Source organism: Pteropus vampyrus, unplaced genomic scaffold (assembly GCF_000151845.1).
Source record: "Pteropus vampyrus isolate Shadow unplaced genomic scaffold, Pvam_2.0 Scaffold364, whole genome shotgun sequence".
NCBI lineage: Eukaryota > Metazoa > Chordata > Mammalia > Chiroptera > Pteropodidae > Pteropus > Pteropus vampyrus.
The window spans coordinates 574,650-586,714 of record NW_011889145.1 but is presented as its reverse complement, the minus strand read 5'-3'; the positions used below and the strand labels follow the sequence as shown (position 1 = coordinate 586,714).

Sequence of the window (12,065 nt, the reverse complement as noted above, 5' to 3'; positions counted from 1 at the left end):
CCCCGCGGCCTCCCCGGGGGCCCGGGCCGGGCAAGCCGGCGTCGCGGCCCCGGACCCGGTGGCTTTGACGTCCAGCTTTCCAACGAGGGGATAAAAACGCTCAGCTCGCGAAGCTCCGCCGTGGACAGACGGCGCTGGACGCGAAGGCCAGCAGCCTTGCCCTGGGCTTTGGGCCAGTTTTCTTTGGCATTACAGCAAAATTCTACTAGGCCAGGGATAAATGCCGTTTGGGGGGCGCAGAGGAGGTTAGGAAGTAAGTTAAGTGTAAAGTTACTTCTGGTGACTTGGAGAGGGTTGTGCTTGTAAAAGCGTGAGCAAATTACTGACCCCTCCCCCACCAAATTGATTTGGTGCAATTCCCCGTGAATAACAGAAACTGCCTTCCTGTGGGTGTGGGGAAGTGTTTGGGGGTGCAGAACCCACGGAGACGTGTGACTTCTGGCTGTGAAGGGGTGCTCTTTAGCTGTGCCCTGCTCCTTCGGTCCTGGCTGGCACAGAGGGGGTCAGGTCGGACCCTTCAGATGGGGAGGTGGTTTGGGTTCCACGTGTTATCAAGACCCAAAAGGCACCGTGGCGGCACCTCGGGCCTGGGCCTTTGCGTCCTCAGCATCACACTGGGAAGCACGGGTGCCAAGGACCCTGCCCACCGGTGGAGGTGGCAGCCAGCCCTTCAGGATCCCTGGGAGGGGCCCCCCTGAAGTCCTCGTCTCTACCACCCCAGCCACTTGTCATGGACAGAAGGCAAACCCTGCCAGCCTACCAGCCACACCCAGAGGAGAGGGTCACCCAATGTCCACATAGTCGCCAGGAAGCAGAGGGGGTTCTGGGGTGTTTCCAAGCAGGGTTCTGGCCTTTCACTGTCTTTGCAGGTCAAGGTGGCACCAGAGGCTCCCAGCTCCTGAGCCCCACTTCAAGGATGGAGAGCTTGGGGAGCCAGGGCACTGTCCGACACGCACCCACACCACCACTGGCCCATCCCCAGGTCCCCACACCAACCTGGCTCTACCTGTTTCTGCTCCCCCCAAACCAAACTGGGGTCCGAGTCCATCCACAGGCCCCTGGCCAGCCGGGAGGGTCAGCTCGCCATGTGTGTCCAGCCCTCATGGAATACCCCCGCCACGTGTTTGTGCTGAGGGCAGTGTGAGGCCATGAAGGGGGATCTATCTCTGACGACAGGACCTGGCCAGCTCTACAAGCCAGTCCTCCCATCAGCCACCAAGTCGGTGCCCATGACCTCATCTAAGCCCTCCCAGCCGGCAGCCTTGCCCGCTGCCCAGACTATCCAGGGCCCGGTGCCCAATTGGCCAAAGGCTTCTCCCTGGAAGGCACCTTCTGGAACTTTCCTCAGTGTCAGGACTGGTTAGAATGCAGCATGGACAGGGATGGATATTTCTAGAACTGTCACTGTCCTTGGGTCATGTGTCCCGGATGTCCTGAATTAGATGAGCAGTGTCACGCCCCGGGCACAGACCTTGAGTCATGACATCTCAGTGCTGGACTGCCTGGACCCCCTAACTGTCCTGGACTGTGATGGCTGAGGTTGGGCTTCCTGGGACTTTGGGCCCCAGGGCTTAGTTGAGGGGTGGGGAGCTCCACTGGTAGCTGGAGACTCCGATAATCACAGTCGCCTCTTCCTGGGCACCTGCAAGTGTGGGTGGCCCCATCCTCCCGCAACTCTCCTGGGAGGTGTGTGCACTGCAGCAGTGTCGGGACAGAGCTCAGCACCCCATCTTCCTCTGCCCACGTCCTGGCTCTTCTGCTCCATCGTCTGGTCCATTCCCCAGGGGTCATCCCCAGGGGCTGTGTTGGCTTTGAGGGCACGATGATTGACGAGGACGGGATCGAAGTGCTGAAGGCCAGTCCTGCACAGTGACCTCCTGAAGTGTCCCAGCAGGCGCCCACTGTGGGGTCACGGGGCGGTAAGTGACTCGATGGCTCCTGCGTTCTAGGGTCCCAGCACTGAGCGAGCACACAGCATCGACCCCTGGGACACTTGGATGCTCTTCGTCAGGCAGAGTGACAAGGGTGTTAACGGCAAGAGAGGGAGCAGAGGCAAAGCCAAGAAGTTGAAGGTGAGCAGGGGAGCCCCATGAGTGTGTGCGCGCGTGTGCGCGTGCAAACGTGAGAAGCCTCCCCCACCCAGCCCACCGCCATCCCCGCACCCCATGCCACTCACCAGCCCCCGCTGGCACACCCCGCACATTTGACCCAGCACAGACCCTCACTCTCAGCCTGGATCGGAGAACAGAAAGTGCCTAGCTGGGGGCCCAGGGGACCCCAAGTTTGGGACCTGTTGCGACCGTTTACCCTGCACCCCTGGAACACCAGGCAGCCCCTTCTCTTCCGGCCGCATCCTGGTACGGGAGGCCTCGGCTGGCCCAGAGGGCAGCTTTCCAAGCACCGCTCCCCCACCCCCCATGTCCCCGCCTGCTCTGGGGTCTGAGGACCCTGCAGCTGACCTCTACCTTGGAGGTCGGGGGTCAAAGTGGGAGCGCCTCTTGCCTGCCTTAGTGGCAAGAGCTTGCAGGGCAGGGGCCCATGGTTCCCAGCCTGCCCATTTCAATGTCCTCATGGCCAAGGTTGCCTTTCAGCTCGGCCTGCCAGGGCCCCCAGGGCCTCCTGGCCCCCAGGGCCCCCCAGGCCCCATCATCCCACCCGAGGTGCTGCTGAAGGAGTTCCAGCTGCAGCTGAAAGGTAGGGGTGCGCGCCACGTGGGCACATACCCCGGTGTGAGGGGGGCCAGGGGAAGGTCTCCTCAGCATGTCGGCAGCACCCGAGGAGGCCTCTGAGCTGTGCCGGGCTCAGGGTCCACCCAGCCAGCCTGGGTCAGGCCAAGAGTCAGGGGCCGGGGGTGGGAGAGCGCTGAGGAGGGTGCTAGCAGACGAAGGTGGACTTGACCACCTCATGCTCGGTCGGTGCTCAGGGACTAGCAGCCACGCCCCACCTGGAACTCAGGTGAGCCCAGCAAAGGCCCAGAGGCCTGAACCTATACCCCGAAGTGGGGACTGCCAAGGCGGAGTCAGGGCCCCTTAAGCTGTGCAAGGTGCTCCTCTGACTCCACAGGGTCACCAGAGAAATCTGAGGTCATCCAGCCAATACAGAGCCTTGACCCAACCGCTTTCCATCAGTCACCTCTGTCCCTCCCTCTGACAGATCTCAGCTGCTGGCACGGAGACTCATGGGAGGGCACCAGGAGGCTGCCCAAGAAGGGCGGGCAGGACAGTGTACAGGGGCAGCACAGGGTGGAGCCCAGGCTGGCATCCCCAGGTCACCGCCCAGGCCAGCCTGAGTCGCTTAACTGGAAGGCACAGAGAGACAGCAGAGCTGAGCTGGGCTGTCGTGCTGGAGGACGGCCCTGAACTGTGGCCAGCTGCTGGTCCGCGGCTCAGGTTATTTGCTAGATTCATTTTATTGTGAAGAGCTCGTGAGAGAGCCTCTTCCCCCATCGGTTCACTGCAGTGTTCATTAAACACACCAGCTTCTGGGGCTGAATCTCCATGCTATTTGCAGTGTAGCTGCAATAATTATTTATACCCAGCTTCCTTCCCAAAATGCCCAGGGCTGGTTGATCTGACTGCATTTGCTAATATGATAAAAACAAACATAAAAACAAACAAGCCAGCAGCGCCAAAGGGGAAGTGCAGGTAGCATAGGGAGATGAGGCAGAGAACAAGGGCCTTGGGTGTGAGGCTGCCCTGAGCTTCCTGGTAGCCAAAGCGTAAAGGGAAACCGGAGCGCCCGCGGGATCAGGGAGCAAAGTGTCTGCGGGCCCTGCAGGCAGGCCCAGAGGGATCTCTCGTGCTGGGTTTTGGGGAACGGGTCCGGGGCTAGAAGGGAAGGTGAGCGGGCCCGACACGCGGCCACTGCCTGCTCTGTACCAGGCGCGGTGCAGCAGCACGAGGAGCCCTGCACGCGAGGCCCCGTCGCGGCCAGGGCCACCACCCCGGACGCCGAGGAGGAGGTGTCGGGGGCCGCGGGCGCGCTGGCGCTGCTGGCCTCGCCCCTGGCTCCCGGCCCCTGGGCGCCGCGCGTCGAGGCCGCCTTCCACTGCCGCCTGCGCCGGGACTCGTCGCTGGAGCGGCGCGCGCTGCACGAGCTCGGCGCCTACTACCTGGTGAGTCCGGGCCGGGCGGCCAAGGCGGGGAGTGCGACAGGGCCCTGGGTGACCGTGCGTGCGCTCCACAGCCCGACGCGGAGGGCGCCTTCCGCCGCGGCCCGGGCCTGAACCTGACCAGCGGCCAGTACACGGCGCCCGTCGCCGGCTTCTACGCGCTCGCCGCCACGCTGCACGTGGGTGAGGCCCGGCTCTGCTCGGGGGCGCGGGGTGGGAGGGGCCGCCCGTGCGCCCTCGGCTCCGCCCACCACCGACCGTGACCACCCTCCCCTCCCCCAACCCCTCCCGCAGCGCTGGCGGAGCCACCAAGGCGAGGGCCGCCGCGACCCCGGGACCGCCTGCGCCTGCTCATCTGCATCCAGTCCCGGTGCCAGCGCAACGCGTGAGTGGGCGCGGGGGGCCGCGAGCAGCTCGGGGCCGTCACGCTCGCTGTTCAACGGGCGCCAGACCCGGCTCCTCCCTCCAGCCCCACCCCCACCGCCGGCCGTCGCCCGGGTCCTGCAGTCCCAGTCGCACTGTGACCTGGGGGACCTGACGCCTCCTTTCTGCTCTCCCGCCTCCCCTCCCCTGTGAACTTGATCCCGACCGCACACGACCATGTCCATCTGTCCATCTTCCGGGAGCACCAGGCCGTGGAGGGCGGGGCTGAACCCTGTCCGCCGCCCTCTGGTGTGTCTCCAGCACCACAGCAGACCCAGGTGCTGGCAGGGGCTGCAGTGGAAGCATGAACGGATGAAGGTCGAAACCTCCGGTTCTGCAAGCCCTCCGAGGACTGGCCTGAGCCGGCTTTTCAGCCACCGCCACCTCCCGCTGCGCCAGCCACTGGTTTTCCAGGAGCTGCTCCTGACCTGGGCCTGTTCGCCCTTTCTGGCATCCACAGCACACCTTTCGCCCTGGGGGGGACTGTCCTCACTCCTCCTGGCAACCCAGTTCAGATGCCACCCCGGCCAGACCAAGGCAGCTGTCCCCACCGCACATTGCTGGGCCCTGTGTCAGCTGTGAGCGCATTGTGAAGTTGGTGGGCTCTGGGGTGGGGGGCACTGGCTGACCCTCTTTCTGCATTGGCCACAGCTCCCTGGAGGCTGTCACGGGCCTAGAGAGCAGCAGCGAGCTCTTCACCATCTCAGTGAACGGCGTCCTGTATCTGCAGGTGTGGGGCCGGGGGAGCTGGTGGGTAGTCGGGTGCAGGGGGGTGCTGGCGGGTGGTCGGGAGCTCTGGGGGGCGGCACGCCGACTCCAGGCCTGGGAGAGATTCAGGGCAGGGCTACAGCGCTCAGACTAGTCCGGGCCCCCTTCCCCCACAGACCCGGCTGTAGGGCCACTGGCCCTGCCCCCAGTGAGCCATCCACAGGGACCTGGTGGTACGAGGGAACAAGTCAGCTCCACAGCCCAGGCTGACCTCACGCGACCCTGGCCCATGGCCACTGTGGGAAGCAGGACGTGTAATTTCCTGCACAAAACCCCCAGTGACAGTCTCTCTCGCACTGTGGGGATTTGGGCAAGTAGCTGAGGAATCGACGTCGAGGGGGGACTCGCTATGAAAGGCAAGATGCAAGTGCCGATGCGTGGACAGGGGCTCGGGTTCCAACAGCGCCACGCTGGGCCCTGCTCCACGCTGCTCACTTAATGCTCGGTGTGCTGCAGTGAGCACTACTGTTAGTCCCGCTTACGAACGGGGGACTACGGCGCAGAAAGGTTAAGTAACTCGCCCAAGCTCACACAGTAGTCGGGATTGGAGGCCAGGCTGTCTGGCTCGTTGGCTGTAGTTGTTGAAAGGCATTCAGAGATCTGGTCCCAGGCACCGCACAGCCTGCTGGGAGAAGTCGAAGGGCACACGGTGCCCCGGGGGTTCTGAAATGAAGGTCAGGTGCGTCCCCAGAGGCTGCAGCTCTGGGAGTCCCCAGATGGGACCTTGCTGGGATGCATGGGCCACAACTGGGGCAGCCAGGCCAGACTGCTGGTCTCACAATGGCCCTGCCAAACGGGTCAGGGGCCAGGCCTGTGGTTCAAGGCCACCGTTATAGCCTTGTCGAGGACCCTACAGGCTCTTCGTGCAGCTGAAATCCATGTTAAGTCTTGACCCTTTGCTGGCCAAGCAGAGCCTCGCTCCACACGTGAGAACTGTGGGAGCCCATCAGCCGGGGGCCCGTGGAGTTGGGTAGAAAGCACTAGAACAGGGGTCAGAGGCCTGGGTTTGAGGGCAAGGCCTGCCAAGCCCTCGCTCTGCGCCCTTGGCGGCCGGGCGGGCGTGGGGCTGCAGTGGGCAGCGTCGGGCTGACTCCAGCCTCCTCCGCAGACGGGGCAGTACACTTCCGTCTTCCTGGACAATGCCAGCGGCTCCCCACTCACTGTGCGAAGCGGCTCCCACTTCAGCGCTGTCCTCCTGGGCGTGTGAGGGCCACCCCAGCTAGCCGAGCTGGGGTCCTCAGGATCTCTGGACGGGGCTGGAGTGCCAGAGGCCGCCTGCAGGAGGAAGCCCACTGGAACCGCCCACACTGGCCGGCACAGTTCAGCCCAGAGATGGCCACGACAGCAGCCTGGGGAGGGGACATGCAAACCCGCAGTCCCAGAACCAGGAAGGGCTTCAAGGCCCATCTTTTTTATAGGGGAAGGGCCCTGGTGGGCTGTGAGCCCGGGAACGTGTCTAGCTGGGGTCAGCGCACCCAGGAGCACTTGCTTCTTCCCTGGCTGTGGACCTGGGCCCCTCCTGGCCTCGGGCCGCTTGCCCGCAGCCTCAGCCCCCTGGTTCCCATCTGAGTGTTCTCGCGGGCTGCCAGGCGGGCCAGCACGGAGGGAAAAGCAGGTGTGCCTGCCGGGTGCTGGCGCGGAGGGACAGCCTGCGCAGGGCTGAGGAGCCGAGGGGAGCGAGCAGCGGGAGCAGCGTGGCCAGGCTGGTCAGCAGCAGCCTTCCCACTGCTCCGTCTCCAGCTGGGGCTCCTTGGTCCCTGCCTGCCACCCCCAACCATGCCTTTGGCCTGCACTGACCAGAGAACCTGAGACTGTCTCTGTGGCTCCCAGGCGCAGCAGCCTTGGACACCAGACAGGGCTCATGGGGGGTGAGCCCAGGCCTGGCTGCCAGGTGTTTGCACTGCTAATGAGCGTGTGTTCGCCTTGCAGACGGCTCTCCGGAACAGGGGCCGCTCTCCCGTCCGCAAGCCTGATCACGAGAAAGGTCCCCTTCCTTCCCCATGGAGGCTCACTGCTCAGATCCACCCACCAGGTGAAAGATCTAGAAACCTTCGCAGACTAGAGGTGGCCAGGCCCTGCCCACCCCGCTGACAGCTCCCAAGGCCCGCCCATGGCCTCACTGGGGCCAGCTAGCTCTGGGGCTCTTCAAAGCCTCTTCCCCACTTGGGTGGTGATGTGGCCGCACGCTCAGACAGCTGGAGGACGGTGCCGAGAGAGAGCTGGCCTTGGGAAAGCCCAGCACAGTCCACGGTGCTGCTGTAGCAGCGACAGGACCTGGGGGGCGGACGACTGTCCCAGAGTAGGTGGTCCCTCCAGAGCCCCCCAGTGCCAGAGGATTACCCCAACTCCCATCCTTGCACACTGGGCTAACAGGAGACCTGGTTTCACAGGATATTCTGGGGGTCGAGCTGGGTGCATTCAGGCCTGGGGAAGAGGGGGTGATGGCTGCTGTCACCTTAACCTTCTGGCTGGCCCCAGGAACAGCAGGTGACCACAGCTAGACCTGCCTGTTCCCCAGGAGCCCCCCCCCCGGCCCCCGCAGCACACATAAAGCGACCACCCCATGCCCCTTGCCAGGTCCAGCACGATTCTTAGTAGGCCTCGCACCCGCCCTACCAGGAAGTGCCCAGCTGGCCTGGCCCCGCCGCCCCATGCTCCCCGATAAGGGGTGGTGCGGCCACACCCTTTTCTGGATTTCATTTTGTACCCAGTGGACACATTTTAGAAAAGTTATCTTTCACCCTGGAAAAAGCCGCAGATCTCTTTCATTTTCTTGGCATTAGTGTGTTACACAGCAATTTACTTTAGTATTTATTGTATGATGTTGCCAAATAAAATATATTTATATAACTAACTTTATAGTGGTACAAGTACCTAAAAAATTGTGTTGTGTGGTTATACAAAGTTACAAAAACAAAGTGGAGACCTTGAGATATACACTCGTGGCCATTTAGGCCAGGTCTGCTAAGGATGGCGAGGAGTGACCTCTGTGAGGTGGGGGGTTGGCCCCAGCCTGGAGGAGGGGGCTCGGACACTATGAAGAGGGTGGGAGGGCCTTGCCAGGGAAGCCTCAGTGCTGAGCCTCCCAGCTCTGGGACAGTGGCACTCTGGTAATTAAGGACATGTGAGTCACAGGTTGACACCTAGTTTGCTGTAGAAGGTTTGCTGAATAAACTGTTCGACCTCCCCTTCTGAGACGCTGAGGTTCTTTTCATCACTGATGGCACACTGCACAATGTCACAGTCCTCAGCAGAAACGGAACTTGGCCCTCAGCCGGGGAAGGGTGTGCTCCAAATGCTGAACTGACAGGGTGATAAGCCATTTGCGCGTGCTGGGCGGGGGCCAGAGAACATCACAGAAACGCTTCTTCAAAGGCAAGTTTTTAAAATCTTACATCATCCTGAGGCAAGCACTCATACACACAGAGTCACGGCGATACTGACGACCAGTGTCACGTAGGATTAGGGTTGGGAAGCATCTTAAGGTTCTTCCAACGCGGACCAGGCTTTCCCCTCTCAACATCTCTAACAGCAGGGCCCCTCTGCTCTGGCATAGTCTTGGGACGAACAACCTCAGCCCAGCACAGAGCCAACCGAACACATGTTCCCCAAACAGGAAACAGAGGCCACACTGAACAGCAAGCAGCTCTACTGTTCAAAGTGGAGAGGACCCATTCACGCTGGGACCCCCGGGGGCCAGGGCACCAGCACGCCCAGAGCCCCTCGTGCAGGCTGCGCCCAGCACCAGTGGCGTCAGGAAGCAGCCGAGTCCTGAGCTGTCGTCGGGGGTGCCTGCGGGGCCCACCACCCCACGGAGGGCCTGAGCTCGTGGGCCAGTCTGCTCTCCCGGCTCAGAGGGTACAAAACATATCGTACCCTTATTTCGCACCCCAACCGCCCTGAACTCGGGTCCTAGCTCGTCTCGGCCAGTCACCACCACCACCTCCTCACTAGGGGATGCCACTTCCCCATCATCCAGGGCCATCCCGAGGGTGACAGAGCACAGGAGAGGGGCCTGAAACTACAAGACAGTGCGTGGTGAATGGCTTGCGGGTCAGTAACCACGAGCCACTCCAAGTCGCCACGGTGGTTTTAACGAGACCCAGAGCATATTCAAAACCAAACACCTAACCTCTGAAGGGTCGAGGGCTGCTCGAAACGCATTAGTTCAAAAGACTAGAAAAAAAAAAAGAACCTTTATTTACAACCACGAGAGTCCCACAGGAGTACGCGAAACACACAGATGTGCACACACACATGACCTTGGCCAACACCGCACTGGGCCCGGCCTCGCGGCGCCCTCAGGGCCCGATCCGCACCGCCATCACGGTGACGTTGTCGGCCGAGCCCCGCTGCACTGCCTTGCTGGCCAGCCTGTTGCAGGCCGCTTCGTAGCGGACGTCGACAGCGGGCTTCCCTTCCCGGCTCTGGATCTTCTCATCCTACCCGCAAGAAAGGGCTGGTAAACGGGGGGCCCGCACCCCGGCCCTCTCGAGACAGCGTCACCAAGAGGAGCAGCTGCTCGCCGTGCCCAGCAGGGCAGGCAGGACAGACTGACCGGTGTCTCCTGGGCAGAGCGGACGTTGCAAGTACACACAAGGGCTGCCCCACAACAATGAGGGGCATGGAGGAGGAACGGGGTGTCCCCGACTCCCAGTTCTCTAAAGCTGCGACAACTGGCACTCCCTATGAGCCTTCTTACCTCGAGGCAAGACAAGATGAAGTTCACAGCTTCCTCTGGAGTAAAGACCTTGAAGAGGCCGTCGCAGGCCAGCAAAATGAACCTACGATGGAGGGAAGAAGCATAAACGGGTTATAACTACGCAGATGCCACGAAACAGCCTGCAATAAAGGCAAGACGAACACTTGTCCAACTACTCAAAGGCTAATAAACGTTTTTAAAAACCGATTTAACTTCTATGACACGAAGGCTAAAACTACCTAAAAACCATGGCAGGCAGCTCGTATGCATCGAGCCCGGGACTGCCCTCTGGTTGCCAGTAACCTGGGTGTGGGTCAATTCCAGCGTCGGCTGCTGCCCTTCCTTAGGCAAACTCAAAAGTCAAGTCGTTGAATGCAAACGCCGAGTGTGACGGTGAACATACACTGGCTTTCCATCACACCACATCTCGAGCCACCTCCCAAACACAGAGCGAGCGGTTGGGACCTACGGGAACGTCCCTGAATGCCTGTCACCCACAAGAAGGCCACGTGTGAGCCCAGGGCCCAGGGAGGACGACCGTCCACTTTCGCTGTCTGAATATAGGATTCTTCGCTTTCAAAACCCCTGTCCCCTGGGCAGCGACCCCAGGCAAGTCCTCCTCAGCAGCGGTGGCGGGGACAGGTCTGGTTCAAGCTCTCCCGGCACGGGGTACGGGGTTCCCTCGGCCTCAAGCCCTTCTTTGCTCACTGTGCTGTGTGGGTCTCAGCTCTCTTCTGACTGGGGGTTCATGCAACAAGTATGTACCCAGCACAAAGCCTGTGCTGGGGACCAGCAGGGCACAAGTCTGAGCAGACTCCTGCCCCTTTCGGGGAGGTGACAGACCTTGAGTAACTGATCCTACAAACGGGACTACAACCCAGCGTGGAGGGAGTTGGCACCACACATACTGAAGGGGGCTTGGTCTGGTATGGGGCAGATAAGGCTCTTCTGAGCCTCATTCAGAAAAGCAGTGGAAACACGTCCTAGGACCCCAGGTCAGCAAGAACATGGCATGCTGAGGGCAGGGGTGGAGGACAGGAGGCGGCTGAGCGGGGAGGGACGTGGCAGGGCTTCTCGGCTGCGCTCTGGAAGAGACCCCCGCCCCGCCGCAGCCCGGTCAGTGCACCTCTCACCTCCCCCAGCGACTCAGGCCTGAGCTTTCGCTCTTCCCCATGCCGCCCCCCGCTCCATCCTGCTCTGACCTCTAACGATGACTGGCCGAGGGCTTCCTGTCACCAGGCACAATGTCTGCATCCTCGGGCAGCTCAGGACGGGGGACGTACAGCTAAACAGGCAGTCTTTCCCGACCTAGCTTGCTTCTGCCTAAAAACCTCCCATGATTCTTCACCGAGAAGCTAGATTTCAAACTCCTCAGCACAGAACTCAGGGCCCATCACTGTCCCCAAAGCACCTGCCATCATCTGCCCAGTGCTGTCACTGGCAGCTGCGTGGCCCTGCTGTCGTGCCTCTGCGCGTGCTCCCCTGGCCAAGAAGCCCGTCCCTTCTCCACTGCCACTGTATCCCAGAGCAGCCCCCACCCAGGAACCCCTGGACCAGAGCCCCCCCGTCCTGTGTGTTCCCCGCCCGACAGCGGGGCCCATGGGGCAGTGCCGAATCCTCTCTGCAGCTCCGGGGCCTAGTGCAGTGCCTAAGACGTGGCTTGTTATACAAGCTGAAGAGTTGGGGGAGTGACAAGGACACGTGTGTGCATGCCTGTGCCCCTGGGGCCCTTTTACCTGTCATTAGGGGTCAGCTGGCAGCGTCTGATGTCTGGCACGGAGGTGACCCCACAGCGCTTGTACTGCCCGTCCCCAATGGAGCGGGACACCTCCAGCACACCCAAGACACGCCCATCCCTAAAATGAGGGGAGAACACTCAGACTCCATCCGCCAGATCACGGGGCCACAGCACTTACAATATGACCTTAAAAGCAGAAAAATGGGACAAAGTGGAAGGTGCAGTCTGCAGAATTCACGTTATTAACCAGCACGGACATTCCTGACCTCACGCACAACACGGAAAAGCGTGCTCAGTCTTCACTGCGGTCGGTCACCACCATG

At 61.6% G+C, this 12,065-nt stretch overlaps 2 protein-coding genes across 2 annotated transcripts in view; one reads left to right on the top strand and one right to left on the bottom strand.

The window, feature by feature from the left end:
• Window positions 1-1,822: 1,822 nt before the first annotated feature.
• On the top strand, window positions 1,823-7,962 carry ERFE (erythroferrone). The gene is made up of 8 exons (XM_011379560.2): window positions 1,823-1,855; window positions 1,950-2,072; window positions 2,592-2,694; window positions 3,882-4,114; window positions 4,186-4,294; window positions 4,406-4,496; window positions 5,186-5,264; window positions 6,411-7,962. Exons 1-8 carry the CDS (start codon window positions 1,823-1,825, stop codon window positions 6,507-6,509), a joined length of 870 nt encoding a protein of 289 aa, XP_011377862.1. The 3' UTR covers window positions 6,510-7,962.
• A 708-nt stretch (window positions 7,963-8,670) lies between these two features.
• The window catches only part of ILKAP (ILK associated serine/threonine phosphatase), a 27,677-nt gene continuing 24,282 nt past the window's right edge, over window positions 8,671-12,065 (bottom strand). The window contains exons 10-12 of the mRNA XM_011379554.2: window positions 11,741-11,860; window positions 10,005-10,086; window positions 8,671-9,744 (exon numbers count right to left, since the gene is read on the bottom strand). Of these exons, the coding sequence (XP_011377856.1) occupies window positions 9,604-9,744; window positions 10,005-10,086; window positions 11,741-11,860 (343 nt within the window). The 3' untranslated portion in view covers window positions 8,671-9,603. The remainder of the gene's footprint in view (window positions 9,745-10,004; window positions 10,087-11,740; window positions 11,861-12,065) is intronic.